The following is a 13,886-nucleotide window of genomic DNA, read 5'->3' as shown; positions in this document are numbered from 1 at the left end:
GAGTCATCGGCAGTCGTCTCGCCGCATGCAACGCCGGGAGAGACTCGCCGGCCTGCACCTGAAACAACTGGCAACTACTGACCGCGCGCACTGCACATATTGATTCTTCCCCCGAACGTTCCGTAGCGCGGCATGACACAACGCCCGTCCTCCCGGTCGCCTTCGTCAGGAGCCTGTGGAAAGCGCTGCAACGGGCTCGCAGCGCCAGGCGAGGTTCAGGAAGGGCAGAAAAAAAAACGCATGCGGATTTTACGCGTTCGGCTTCTCTCTCTCAAACACCATGCGGCGCTGCTGGAACTTCTTGTCTCCTACGCCTGGAACAGAGCAAACAACACAAACGTGCGTCTTTGCCACTCGAACTGGGAAGAAACGCTCTCGCAGCGTTTCATATGCTAAGTGAAAGTTTGACTGATGGAAAATCGTGGACCTTCAGACGGGGAAGAAACGGGCTACGAGGTAGGCCCCGCGCTGTGTCTGACGCCGAATGGGTTGCAGCGCTAGCATAAGGAGGCGAACAGAAAAACTGAAAACGAAAACGTCACTCCCCCCAAACGACCCTTTTGAGAGGTGTTCGTGCAGATCAGTCTAAAAATATGCGCTGGTTAGCGCCGCCACTTCACGGAGGCAAAGAGGCAGGTGCACGGTCAGCGGCATCAGAGCGCACGCACAGAAAGCAGCTCTTCGAACCGAGCGAAGCGCGGCACTCTAAGACGTTATCAAACGAAGTTCTACTGTGCTAGCACGGTTTGTAGAACAGACCAAATTTCCATGAATCTATTCCGGGCACACCTCGTCTTTTACCGGTGTGTGGGATAGATGGCAAAACAAGCCAGGAGTGGGCGTAAGGAGCGCGCGGACGAAACACGCACAATATCCGTAAGCGAACACAGAACACACTGGCGACTAGGAACGAAGAAACAAATCAGTCAAACAGAAAGCAGCCATCGGCATAAAAAAAGACAAAAAGATAAACCCTCGACGTACCTTCGCGCACAGGACGAAGCGCAGACGAATGTCGCACTTCCAGGCTGCCCTTGTGCTGCTCAACCGCCACAAATCCACCTGGAGATGACCAGAAAAGGAAAGCAACACCATGAATTGTATGAAGATGAGAAAACACCAAAAGACTGCCCGTCGGGTGCTGTCTGCACCTCCCAAACACTTACGCAAAGGCGTGCGTACATAAAATACATGAAGATACATGTGTATTATAATATACATATTTTTTTATCCGCGAAGAAAACACCTTGCGTACAGATGGACTACGTGAACGGGAGCATACTGCTTCATCAGAATCTCTTCACCTCACGCCTATGTCTGTGTGCAGGCACCACGAGCTGATATGCCGATGCAAAGTTGAGCATACCGTCGTACAGCCTCAGTCCGAGTTAGTGCACTTCGTTACCCCATATCCGCAAACCTCACCATGGGACGAGATCTCATATATATATATATATATATATGACATCTAATCATCGGCGTGCATGTACACAGACACAATGTGCATATATAGATGTATATGTGGCTTACCGGCTTGAGCAAGCGTTTCAAGTTTTGTGATTCTGATGTCTTCGGTTTTCGACTCGGGCTGCGCCTCAGTATCGCGGTGCGCAAGGATCAGCTCGTCCACAGCCGCACACAGATTCCAATTGTTTGCTCGCAGCGTGCTAAAAACGCAAAACACAGAGCAACGAAACAGAGAGTGGAGCGAAAGGGTCGCTTGAACATGCCACCCACCAGCGCCAGCTGCTTGCCTGCGACTTGCGTGGCAGATCTGCACGCGTATAAGTATAGAGCGGTACTAAGGCCATGGCTGCCTGCGCGCTGGGCGCCGGTATCTGTTCACAATGCACACCGGTAGGTACGGGCAGGAATATAGATACATAAGCCTACATATAGGTATCTCGATGCCCACATAAACAGCCCTTTCACCTCGGGACGTGAGAACGCGCGTGTGTTAACAGCTGTCTCCCCCGGGGGTCTGCACACATCACAGCTATCAACGAGATGAATACGTCGACCCGAGCGTCGCATCGCGATAGCACTGAGACTTACAATTCGACTTCTTCGACATCAACATCCGGCAACATCCTGGCAACCTCGCGAATCTGTTGGCGTTTCTGAGAAGACACGAAGCAAACAAGGCGCGACCCCCGGAGTGTGTTTGCGCCAGCTCTCGTCCCTTGCGCGTCGGCTCGCGCCGTCTCAACCGATACGCAAGTCTATCTGCCAGACTACGCACGAGCATGTGTACAGCGCCGGAACCCGACAGCCAGGACACGCGAAGGTGCCGTTGTGGGCGACAGAGCCGCACACAGTCCGCGGACTGCCGCGACAAACAGAGGCCGGGCGTAAGAACCCGCCCTGAGAGGCACGCCCCCCGCGCGAGAGTTCGTCCCGCCATCCGCTGCCGCAGCCCCGAGCTCGTCAGTGCATGCTCGTGCGGACACACGAGCGGATGCAGCCGATTCCAACGCGTAACTCGCACCAAACTCACCTTGCGTTCCATGAAGCTCTCGTGCTTCGCAGAGTCCGCGGCGCCGCTAAGATTGAGCGACAAACAGCCCTGCCCAGGGCCGTCGACCGCCATGGTGCGGTGCTTCCTGATGGCGAGCGTGGCTGCGCAAGACCCATCAAAGAGGGCGTAAATACACGGCATGGGAAGACGCATCCCGGGCGGACGGCAAGGCGTGATTTGTCACCGAGGCGACGTCGTAAGGAAAGAATAACGAAGACCAGGGCGACGGCAGCGCGCAAACACCGCATATGCATGCGTATGCCAATAGGCGGGAGACAGACAGCGGAAGACGAGCGGGGGGAGGGGGGGGGGGGGGGGGGCGAAACCGGCGCACGGCACACGTAGGTCGATGCGCGCGCGGATCCGCAGCGCTCTCCAGAGAGAGGGCAGCGCGGCGACGCCCAGATCCCCTTCGGGGTGCGGGTGTTTCGTGGAGGGAGGCGGCGTCTGCGGCGGGACACCTCTGAATAGGAAAATAAAGCGCGACGTGTAGAGGTGCGGAGCTGTGGAGTGTGAGCGCTCCGTGGGCGGTTGTGTGCGTACCTTTGACTCTTTGTGGACCGCGGTTTGCGAGCTCGGTGGCGGCGAGAGCCTTTTTCCAGTCGTGCGCGCGGAGAGTAACTGCGATTTCCTCGTACGGGACGGCGGGGAATCGCCGTTTGAGGTCATCGACCATGAGCGCGAGGACGCCTTCGGGGTCGTCTTCGCCGATGGCGCGCAGCGCCGCCTCCGCCGCGATCGTCCGTTCCCAGCGCGGGAGCAGATCCATGTTGATCAGCTTCACCCTGATTTGACCGCCGCATCCGCGCACGTCGTAGAGGCCGTCGATGAGGATGGAGTCGTAGAGCACGGGCGAGAGGTCGACGTCGCAGAAGCCTTTGACTTCTTTGCCCAGGAAGCCTCCACCCCAGACCTCGATGCGGAGAATCGGCGTCTGTTTGAGCGGGAAGTGTGCAATCGAAAACCATTCCTTCCACTCCGGATTCCGCCGCGCCGCCGCCGCGGAGGTCTTGTGTTTGCAGTTGCCGTGGTAGAATTTGCAGTACAGCTTCCGGCCCTCCATGTTCATCCCGGCGTAAATCACCAACTTAATCATGACCACGTCGGGGAGAACCGCGTCCCCCCGCGAAGAGCTCCCGCCGCCGCCCGACTCCAGGCCGCCGGCTGCGGCAAGCGCGTGCGGCCGCGCGACCGCCGCGAACTTGGTCGGGTCTGCGCGGGGGGGCGACGTCGCACGCAGACCCGGCGACGAAAAGCCGCCGTGCGTGCCGCCTGCCGCCGTAGGGCTGTTGGACCCGAGGACGCCGCTGCAGCTCGAGCCGCCGCTGGGGTCACGCCCCGGGGTCTCCACGCCCGCCGACTTTGTGTGCAGATCCATGCGCGCCGCCGCGCCGTCTCCACCTTTGGGGCTCGCCGCGCCCGCGGCGGGCCCCGCGAGCCGGTCGGGGGAGGCGACCCCGACGAGCGACCCGGCTGTGTCCAGGTGCGCCGAGTAGGTCACCGAAGAGACTGGCGACGCGTCTTCCTCGCGCGCCTCCACGGCCGCACAAATGAACGACGCCGGTGCGGCAGGCTTGCCGCTCACGTCCGCAGACATTGTGGAGACAAGGCGTAGGAACAGACAGAGAGAACTCAGGAAGAGGCCAAGAAAACCAGAACGATAAAGCCCCGGAAGCGAATGCGCACCCGGGCGCGGGAGGGGGGACAAGTAGGGACAGGACGGGAAGCGCGGAGAGCGGAGCGACGAGAAAAGTCCAGTAAACGCAGGCAGCCAGCTGTGCGGAGTCGGACACGAGAGAAAACAGTGGCAGCGACGGGCGGGGGGGGGGGTGGGGGGGGGGGGGGGGGCAATTGACAAGGTGCAGGCTGGAGCGGTGCACGAGGTACCAGCGGTGTGCCGAAGCGAGTCAGTGAAGCCAGGAGAGGCAGGTCGCCTTGGACAACAGCGGCACGAAGAAGCGGGGTCTTTCTCACTGATTCCACTCCCGCAGTCTCTCCGTGCCTCCCGTCTGTTCATCCGAGTATTGTGGTTTGCAGAAACCGACCAGCGCCTCCATCGGGGGTTTCCCTCGTCTGCCTAGGGCTTAACAGCGGCGCGGTGTCTGGAGCCACTGTTAAGCCCTAGACAGCCGAAGGCCCGCGCAAGAACGCACACGGCTTCCAAGGCATCAGACACAAAGTATCTGAGCTCGAAGCTGCAGGCGCAATTTCGGATATCAGCCGAAACGCGTCTTTCCGCCTGGTGGAATGAGCGCCGTCCTCGGGCGGTCTCTCTGCAGCCCGGACGCGCGAGAAACCAACGCACGTGGCCTCCAATCCAGCGATCAAAAAGCAGAAGAAGCCTGCTGGCGCGGCGACAAGAAAAGGAACGACGGTCAGAAAAAAAATTCGTAGGAATCACCGAAAGATCTTCCTCTGTGATGGAGAAAAGCAAAACGCCATTCCCGGCGCCCTGCTGCGACCCCCGTTTCTGCGTCTTTGGCGGGCACCTCTTTTTGCGAGAGCGGCAAAAGAGAAGCGATGCAGAGCAGAACGGTGATTATCTCCGTTCTCGTGCAAAAAGGTGAAGGCCCGGAAAGGGGTGTGGATAAGGACAGCTAAAACGAAAAATGAAGCGCCGGTACGCCGACCAAGCCACGCGCATGTGCGCAGACCTCCACTGGAAAAGCTGCTGATCCCTACGGAGAACTCTGGTACGCGTCTGCCGTCGCCGCATGCAGGCTGCCGCGCCGTAGCCCCCGCGCACGCTAGCCCAGAGTTGAAGGAAGGGCTAAGTGTCCCCTTTTATCCGCTCATTGAGGAATCACGGAGAAAAACGGCGGCTATCTGTTTTATCTTCGTCGGATCGTCTATCTTCGCTGCATCAGCCGTGGGCGTTGCGAGCAGGGAAGGAATCGCGGACAAAGACACAGGCGGAGAGGCACCTGGGGAAGCCAGCTGCCGAGGAGACGTGACGGAGGAGCAGAAACAGGAACACGAATAGAGCAGACGAGGATAAAACCAGGTGTTCGATCGCCTCTTCGCGTCAAGCGCTTGTAGGAAAAACGTCCTGACGATCTCCTTCAGGCAGTCGTCGCATGCACAAGCAGTTACACATGACCCGCCGCGGGAAAAGAAACCACGACTTTAGTTATAAAGCAACTCGTAGTCTGCACTCAGAGATCTAGGAACTTGGCGCACGAAGGGGAGCGGGCATGTATCTGGTGGAAGAAATGCGACATTCCAAGGCCTTGAAGTCAGTCTTCTGGCCGCTACAAAACCGGGCGCGGCTCGTGAGAAAGAACAATGGAGACGAATAGTGGGGAAAAATCGCGAAGAGTCGAATGGTTAGACGCACTTCCCAGGGGGACTAACAGAGAACAGGTTTAGTATCGAAAACGAGAAATAAAGTGTTCGAAGCAGAGATCCACTGTGTATTCGTTTGGTTGACTAGAGACGAAAGGGGAGGCACGCGTCAAGCAGTGAACGCAGGCTTCCCTAAAAACGGAGCGCAGCGAGGAGCAGCAAGAGCAGGACAACCATTCGTACGAAGCATGAACGTTTTTGCTCTGCGCTGCCTTGATGGAAAGTGTCCTGTTGTGACAGTGAAGCGCAGGTGATCTCGGTCATCAGAAACTGGACTCCCGAAACCACCTACCTTCACCCGTAGAAAACCACTTTATCTTGGAACTGTAGATGCACATATACATAATGAAGATCACAGCTTCACAAATATGCACGCTTGCGCACTCACGTGAAACATCTGTGTTCAAGGTACTTGTCAGGCTTGATGCATCAGCACCATTGTACGTTACTGGTGGACACCCGTATACGAATGGAGCAGTGATGTGAAATCTGGACGCATCCGCAGTTATGGGATAAAGAAGTGAAAATGCAGGTTTCTGTGAGTCAATGGCCAAAATGTCGAAGGTCAGTTGCATTAGCGTTCTTGTATGCGCATGTAGTGCAGGTATGAATATCTAGTTCATGCAGTATGTACAGATAAACGTCCATGTGTTCGGATACGACAGTGCATCATATACGGAGTCTATCAAGCTTTTCCTCAGTACACCTGAGGCCTCTTTTCCGGATGCGTCGCGCAGCCGATTCCGTCTTCATTTACAAGTTACTAAGATCTCTGCAGGAGATAGGAGGCGGAGTGTGCGCCGGAGCGCAACCAGTCGTCTATCTCTTGGCTCTTGCGCCGGCGTTTGAGGCATTTTCCGCTGTGCTGTCTAAAGACACAGCGGAGAATCAGCTCACTCTACTTCAGGCTCGTGCTTGTATGAGGAGCTCTTCGTGTTGGCATGGTTGTGTCCCAGCAAGCCTCCTAACGGGTATTGCCCTTATATGCACAATGCGTTTCGGCTACACTGCCAAGTGTGATAAAACACGCGCCAGCCTCTTTTTCTCGTTGCGCGGCTGAGAGGGCGCAATACCAAATGGATCATGCTCAAATCAAAAGTCACCGTCTGCCTAGTTTTCTGAGGTTCCTCGATTATCTTAACTGTATCACGAGTTCGACTACTTCTGTACATTCTCAGGGGTTCCAATCATCAAATATGACTTCTCCCAAGTTATTCTGGCGGTCATACGATATACAGCACGGTGTAGTGCAGCACTCGTTGCCTATGCCTACGTTTGGGCGGGCTTTACGGTTGCCACGGCATTTTAGCAGCCGCGATATTAATGATCGTCAGAGGGGCTTACTCGTACCTACCCCTGTACGCTACTGACAAAATGGAGGTCGCCGTCTGTATAGTGTATCTCCTTCATGCCCTTCAGGAGGCTCGTTTTCAAGCTAACGAAGAAGGCTGCGCAGGTAGTAGGCGAGCGTCTGTGATTGGTGCTTCCCGCAAGAGAGGAGAACGCCAGACAGCGGCGATCAATAGCGCTAGTGCATCGTGCGCCGCGATGTTGATCGCGAATCTTGATAACGATCCTGTATCACTGAATTCTGAGCAACAGACGACGCTCGTTTACAACGTAGGGAATCGTACAGGAGTGAGTATGCATGAGAGGCGTAATGTGTGTGTGACCGCATGCCGTCGTTTTGCTTGCGTGCTGGAGGCAGCCGCTGCTGGGCAGCCCGCGGCAATGTGAATTCATACTCTGCTGTTTATATAGCTAGACTTGACGTAATCCGCGCGTTCGATGGTAGCGTAGAACACGGGCAACGGTCCGCGGAGGGTAAACTACTACTGCGGGCAAAGCCGCGAAGAGGGCGCCACATGAGGTCTTAGGCGCGTTCCACCTCTCGAATACCTCCGTTCACTCCGAGGGGAAAACGACAGGGCGGGAAAGGATCAAAACCTCGAAAATCTTGGAACTGGGGCGGGATACAGAAAAACAGGGTGCCGCGTGAATAGTGGAGCCCCGGAGGGAGAAAAGTCGGAGGCGCGCAGCGAAGGCTCGTAGAAACGCACAACCGCTGGCGGCAGCCTTCATACTAGAAGGGAAAAGCGAGAGAAAGGGTGAAATGGAATAAACAAATAAAGGGCTGTCCTGCGGCAGCCGGTTGTTTGAGCTTGTGGCGTCGCCCTGTCTCGTTACCCCAAAACTCTAAAGCGCCTTTCTGCGCCAGCTGTAGCCTGCTCAGTTGGCGAGCCCGCTTTGCTCGGGGACCTGCAATGCCGCGGCGTTTTCCATACGTTTAGCGCGAGTCTTGCGCTGGGACCTGCTTCATCCTTCTTTGATGTCTTTGTTTTTCAGCCTTACTTGCCGGTTAGCCGCAGATGAGGTCGTCGATGTGCCGTTTTTCCTCGGCTGTAATCTCGATACTGCGGTTCCGCTGTCTCTGTGCACGAGGTTCCTCTTGTATTCTTCAGCTTGTGACTTCTCCTCGCTGTCTCTCGCGCTCCGGCTGTCTCCTTCACTCCCTGCCGCCCCCCCGCTGATGGCTGCTTGAGGTATTGTTTGTCTCTCTGTTGTGAGTCTTTCCTGCCTGCGCTTCCCGTCGCGCTGTCCGCAGCCAAGATGTCTGAAGTGTATGTCAATGAGCCCTCCACGCGCGGCAAGGTGGTGCTGCACACCTCGCTGGGAGACTTGGACGTGGAGCTGTGGACGCGCGAGTGCCCGAAGGCGTGTCGGAATTTCCTGCAGCTGTGCCTGGAGGGCTACTACACCAACACGATTTTCCACCGCGTCGTGAAGGACTTTATCATCCAAGGCGGCGACCCCACGGGCACGGGACGCGGCGGCGGCGACACCACGTTCGACGAACAGCCCTTCGAGGTCGAGCTGCATCCGCGCCTCAAGTTTCGCTACCGCGGTCTCGTCGGCGTCGCCAACTTGGGGCGGGGCGCCTCTTCGTCCTCCGCGTCTTCCTTCTCGAGCGAGAAGACGAAAGGCGGCAAGGCCCTGGGGACAAACGGCAACCAGTTCTTCATCACGCTCGGCCGCGCAGACGTCCTCAACAATGCGTACACTCTCTTTGGAAAGGTCACTGGACACACGCTGTACAACTTGATGAAATTCAACGAACTCCAAGTGGGCAAAGAGGACAGACCCGAGAGTCCGCCGGTCATCAAAGGCGTCGAGGTGCTGTGGAACCCCTTCGAGGACATCGTCCCCAGAAGACTGCCTGCACTCCCCTGCGACCCCCAGGCTGCGCCGGGCGAGGAGCGCGAGACGCGGAAGAGGACGCGAGGCGCAGAGGTGGTAGGGAGCCGTCGCGCCGCGGGCAGCCAGCGGAAGAAGAGCGACAGGGAAGACGAGGAGAAAGAGGCGCGGGAAAAACTGAAGAAGGCAGACAAGAAGCTGCTCTCCTTTGACGAAAACAGTGAGGGCGAGAGCGCAGGCGAAGCAGCGCAAAAGAAGCGGAAAACTCTGAGCGCGCATGACCTGCTCAGCGACCTCCAGCTTCTCAGAGAGAGCCACACCGGAGAGGAAGAGGAGGAGGAGGGAGACGCGGACTGGCGGTTGACAGAGAAGTTGCGTGAAGGCGGCGGCGCGGCGCTTTCCAGCGTCCGAGCCCGTCTGGCGGCGCTGTCCGCTTCTTCCGGTCCTCGCGACCAGCTGGGCGGCAGCGAATCGAGTGACCGACGCGCGCGCGGAAGCGAGGAGGACGCGAGCGAAAATGCCCGCGAGAGCCGATCCGCTTCTCCGTCGTCCTCAGACGACGAGCGCGAAGGTGGAAAGGACGAAGAGAGGGGAGAAAGAAGCCAAGGCGCAGCGGTCGGCGAGACACGCCGCATCGTGGAAGGGTTGCGGCGGCTCAGGGGCGGAGGCGCCGACGGCAGAGGATCTCGTGCGGCGCGGGAGGAAGTGGCGAACAGCGATCTCATGACGGAGGCCGAAAAACGGCGGCAGATGTTCCTGATCAAGAAGAGAGATCAAGGTAGCAAGCAGCGGCAGGAAACGACGCTTCAGAAGCTCGATCGTTTCACAGAGCAGGTGAGCCAGCCGAAAGCAGAAGAAAGCGGACAACGAAACGCGAGTACAGCAGGGGGCTGGAGGCCTCTCTTGCACGAGAAGAGAAGCAAAGCGGAAGAAAAGGAGAGATGCACCGCAGAAGGGTTAGTCGGCGTGCAGGCGAGCGATCGACACAGGTTCACGAAATACGCAAACGAAGGGTGGAAGCCTGCGACATGGCCAGGTGTTGAACCGCACAGAAAAACGAAAGCGCGGGGGCAGAAGAGAGGGCAGAGAGGCGACCCGGCGAAAGGCGAGTCGAGTGGAGTGGTAGATACGAACTTTGTGAGGTCGGTCGTGTGTCCGGTGTAGTCTTGGTTGGTGTGTGGGGTCTCCACAGTCCCTGGTGCTTTGGCGTGTGAAACTCCGGATAGTAAATCATTTCGAGCCTTCGTGGCCTGTCTTTCGCCGTGTCTGCCTCTCAGTCGCGTGTGCCTGTCTACTGCGTTTGCCGCATCTTGCTTTCTGCGTGTGTCTGCTTTTTCTGCGCGTCAGCTGCGGCGTTTGCGGGCTCGGGGGTCGTCTGGCTCTGCGTCGTCTGCGTTCGACAGGGAGGCCTCCGTGGAGTCGACCTTTCCGGGGGCTAAGGGCGGCGGTCGCGGAGGATCGCGCACGTTGGCGGGGAAGGCCGCGAAGGCGGAGGCTGGGACCTTGAACGCGCTGCTTCCGGATCTCGACGAAGAAATCGAAGAAAGCGATGGGTCCTGGCTACAGAGTGGGGGCCTGCGGTTCGCAGTCGACAGCGCGCGGGCGTACGAACTCGACCAAGTTCGCGCGGCGGGCTCCGTCGTGGTCATGGATCCCCTCAAGGGCCTCAGCGACGAACAGAAAAGACGACGCGCGGAGGAGCGCAGGAAACAGCAGGGCCGCGCCAACCCAGACGGCGTGCGAAACGTCCCCAAGTGGTGATCTGGGGTCTCCGCGCACTCCGCGCAGGCTCAGGCACCACCTCACCGCGTGGAACCGCCTGAGCCTCCGAAAATGCGGCGCCGCAGTCCTCGCCGCGAACGCCGAGGCAGGCAGAGACCCACGCTGACGCGAGAGGCAGGGGCGCGGCGGGCGCCAGGGCGGCGTCAAGTTTCTTAACATGTGGAGGACGCAGGCGACGCGGAAAGTCGCAAGGGAACTCGAGCGGAGGTGTCTGGGAGAAATGGGCCTTTCCTGGTGGTCGACTTGTAGCGGCGTCGCCTATAGGACGATGTGACGTTTATGTGGCTGTTTTTGTCAGTTTGACTCCGGCACGGAGATACTGCGTGCTAAAGAGTGACACAAGTGCCCACTGTTTTTTGCTTTAGCGGTACGGACGCCAAGTTCACAAGCGTCAAGTTCGAATTCTGAATCCTGAAGCGCGAGCCTCGTTGGTGTCGGTGCGCGGGGCGTGACCCCACGCCGAACCCCTACCGTGAGGGACTCCGCGATCCTGAAGTCGGTCAGGCAGAGCCTCTCTGCGGAAGCTTTTGGATTTCTTTTCGATCGCTCTATCTGGCTACAGAGGACATACGAATTCTGTAGCTCGTAACCCACGGCTGACCGTGCCACGCGCGCTGCGGCGTTTTCACAAAAGTTTAGACACCCAAAGTGTCGTAGCATGAAGACAACCAAGAGCAGAGCTGCCTCCGCGACGGCGACCGCCTATCCCCTATAGAAAGGCAGAAACGAAGCAGAAATGGAAATGGGCTACAATATATATGTATCATGTAGGGCAATATCCATACCAGCGTTACCGGTAACTACACTTGCAGTACCTCCTAAAGTGAGTAGAAGGACAAAAGCATCAGGGAATATTTGATCCTGCTTATGATATAAGACGCGGTCATGGATCTAAGGAACACCACCCTCTCTGAGCTGCACGCCCCTTGTCTGTGCCACGATGTTGATAGACGAGCCAGAATTCGATGCACAGAGAGATCAGGAGCGACTAGGAAATTTGGTGAGTGGATGTGAGGCACGGAGAGGCACGATATGTCCGCCACACACGGCTTTTGCAGCGACTGGCTCCATATAGAGTCTACGCTCCGCGAGTGAATCTTGCGGCTGAGGAGACGATGGGTCGCCGCTTCGCAAAGGGGTTGTGGGGCCGAACCCGGGGGCCTTCCCTTCTCGGAGTGTCGAGGGGCGGTGCTGTCTTTAGGGTCTGGCGTGCAAAGACATGCGGGTGAGCCGTCGCACGTATGTGCACATGCGCAGACGCAGGTTTCAGGGTCGAGCGCTGTTTGGCTCGGGACTCCTGCCCGCTGTCGCGAAGAGGTGAAGAAACTTTCCAAGGAAAGTTAGAGACCTAGTAGAGGTTTTTGGCAGTACTCATATGCACGTATACATATGTTCACAGAAATGTTTATGGTGGAACGAGAATCACAGAAAAAAGCAAGGCGCTCACCTACGCGCGGTCAAGAGCATACACATACGGTGCACGAACCGTTTGACGCGCATGAGTGCGTCCACGCGTTGCGCGACTTTGATACGTGTTAGAGCTGGACCCGTACACCGAGTTCCGCTCATTTAAAGCGGCAGAAACTTGTCCTCCACTTCTGTCAAGAAAGGAACTTCCCCTTCTCGCCACACGCAACGGCTGGTGGCCTCTTGTCTCTGTCAAGGTGAGCAAGTGAGGCTTGGAGGCTCGCGCAAATTCTTCGACACCGTCTTCGCCTCGAGGTGGGTTCGTTTGCTGGCACTTCGTCTGCGCGTTCTCAGCACTTCAACGCACCTCGCGCCTTGCCATCGTCTGGCAACTGTCTCGCGCTTCCGTGGGAACGCTTGGGGATTCCCTCTGTTGTCGCTCTCCCGCCGTCGTTTCAGTCTTCACCTCCATCCTTCCACACTGTTCCAGGGTTACGTCGCCCGGCATGGCCGTGGACGGCCCCCGCACGGACCCGAGCGCCTAGATTTCCTCGTCGAACTCTGTCGCGAGTTTCCTGATTTTTGCTTCATCGGCTTGGCGCAGAATCTCATTGCCCAGACCGGCGAGGCCTCCAAGAACCGCGCCAATGGGGTAGCAGAGGTGTTGTTCTCGGAGCAGGGCGAGTCGCACGTGGTACTGAACCTCGTCTTCGACGTCGAGAATCCCGAAAATGAATCCGAACAAGCCCCCCATCAAGAGAGCAATAAACAGAACCAGGTTCACTTGGTCCTTCGACTCGACCAGCGGTTTCGCGACGGCGGACTGAAAGAAGCCAAGAAGGTAGTTGACCATGTCTACGAGCGAAAAGGTGAGTGCAAACGCGACGGAAATGCCAAGCAGCGTGTAGAGGGGAACTTTGATGAGCGGATGCAGACCGACGAACCAATTCTTTTTCAGAACGAAGCAGAGAATTCCCGACACAATGATCAAAGCTGCAAAAAACTGGAGCTGCATCTTACGAGGCTGGTCGCTCTCCCCCGCAGAGATATCAGAAGCCATTTTGCTTGTCACCTGGATGCGCCACAGGATGACGCTTCCCACCGTCACAAACAGAAGCCCAAAGTAAAACGAAAAGAACGAAGACATAGAAATCTCCACCAGCGTGCAGTTCACTATCAGGGACGCAATGATACCCATAGCAATTCCGACGCTAGCGGAAATCGTGCCTTTGCAAACGAGTTCGCGGGTCACCTCCACTTTCCTAACGGAGCTCAGGACGCCGCCCAAGACACCGCCGCCAGAAATGGAAGAACCGAAAGCAGCGGAAGACCCAAAAGCCCCGCCATTGCTTCCGTAGCCCCCGGGCGGGCCGCCAGCGCCCAAACCTTTCATTATGAGAGAAAAGAATGAAAAGCCAGGAACAAAAAGCCACTGGAGCAACAGAACGGGCAGCGCGTTTGCGCAATCAAAAGGCAGAGGGGTACAGGCTGCAGGACACACGAAACCGGTCACTTGCACAAGAAAGCGAAGACGAACGTGCAAACGAAATGACCTTTATTCTCCTTAGGTGGCGGCCAGAGCCGTAGCAGGGACGAGTACAAACACAGCAGGGCCGAGAAATCACGTTGAAACGAGGAA

General features: G+C 57.3%; 3 protein-coding genes across 3 annotated transcripts; 1 reads left to right on the top strand and 2 right to left on the bottom strand.

Moving 5' to 3' along the window:
- Positions 1-249: 249 nt before the first annotated feature.
- Positions 250-4,115, bottom strand: BESB_045820 (uncharacterized protein; the record flags this gene model as incomplete). Its single annotated transcript, XM_029363033.1, has 6 exons — positions 250-314; positions 985-1,062; positions 1,531-1,667; positions 2,056-2,120; positions 2,498-2,619; positions 3,062-4,115. 6 exons carry the CDS (start codon positions 4,113-4,115, stop codon positions 250-252), a joined length of 1,521 nt encoding a protein of 506 aa, XP_029220399.1.
- Positions 4,116-8,473: 4,358 nt separating this feature from the next.
- Positions 8,474-10,819, top strand: BESB_045810 (peptidyl-prolyl cis-trans isomerase; the record flags this gene model as incomplete). The annotated part of the gene is made up of 2 exons (XM_029363032.1): positions 8,474-9,892; positions 10,406-10,819. The coding sequence occupies 2 exons, from the start codon at positions 8,474-8,476 to the stop codon at positions 10,817-10,819; spliced, it is 1,833 nt and encodes a 610-aa protein (XP_029220398.1).
- Positions 10,820-12,788: 1,969 nt separating this feature from the next.
- BESB_045800 (putative membrane protein) lies at positions 12,789-13,640 on the bottom strand (the record flags this gene model as incomplete). Its single annotated transcript, XM_029363031.1, has 1 exon — positions 12,789-13,640. The coding sequence occupies one exon, from the start codon at positions 13,638-13,640 to the stop codon at positions 12,789-12,791; it is 852 nt and encodes a 283-aa protein (XP_029220397.1).
- Between the last annotated feature and the right edge of the window lie 246 nt (positions 13,641-13,886).

The sequence above is a fragment of the Besnoitia besnoiti genome, chromosome III (genome assembly GCF_002563875.1).
Source record: "Besnoitia besnoiti strain Bb-Ger1 chromosome III, whole genome shotgun sequence".
Taxonomy (NCBI): Eukaryota; Apicomplexa; class Conoidasida; order Eucoccidiorida; family Sarcocystidae; genus Besnoitia; species Besnoitia besnoiti.
This window is presented reverse-complemented; position numbering and strand designations above follow the sequence as displayed.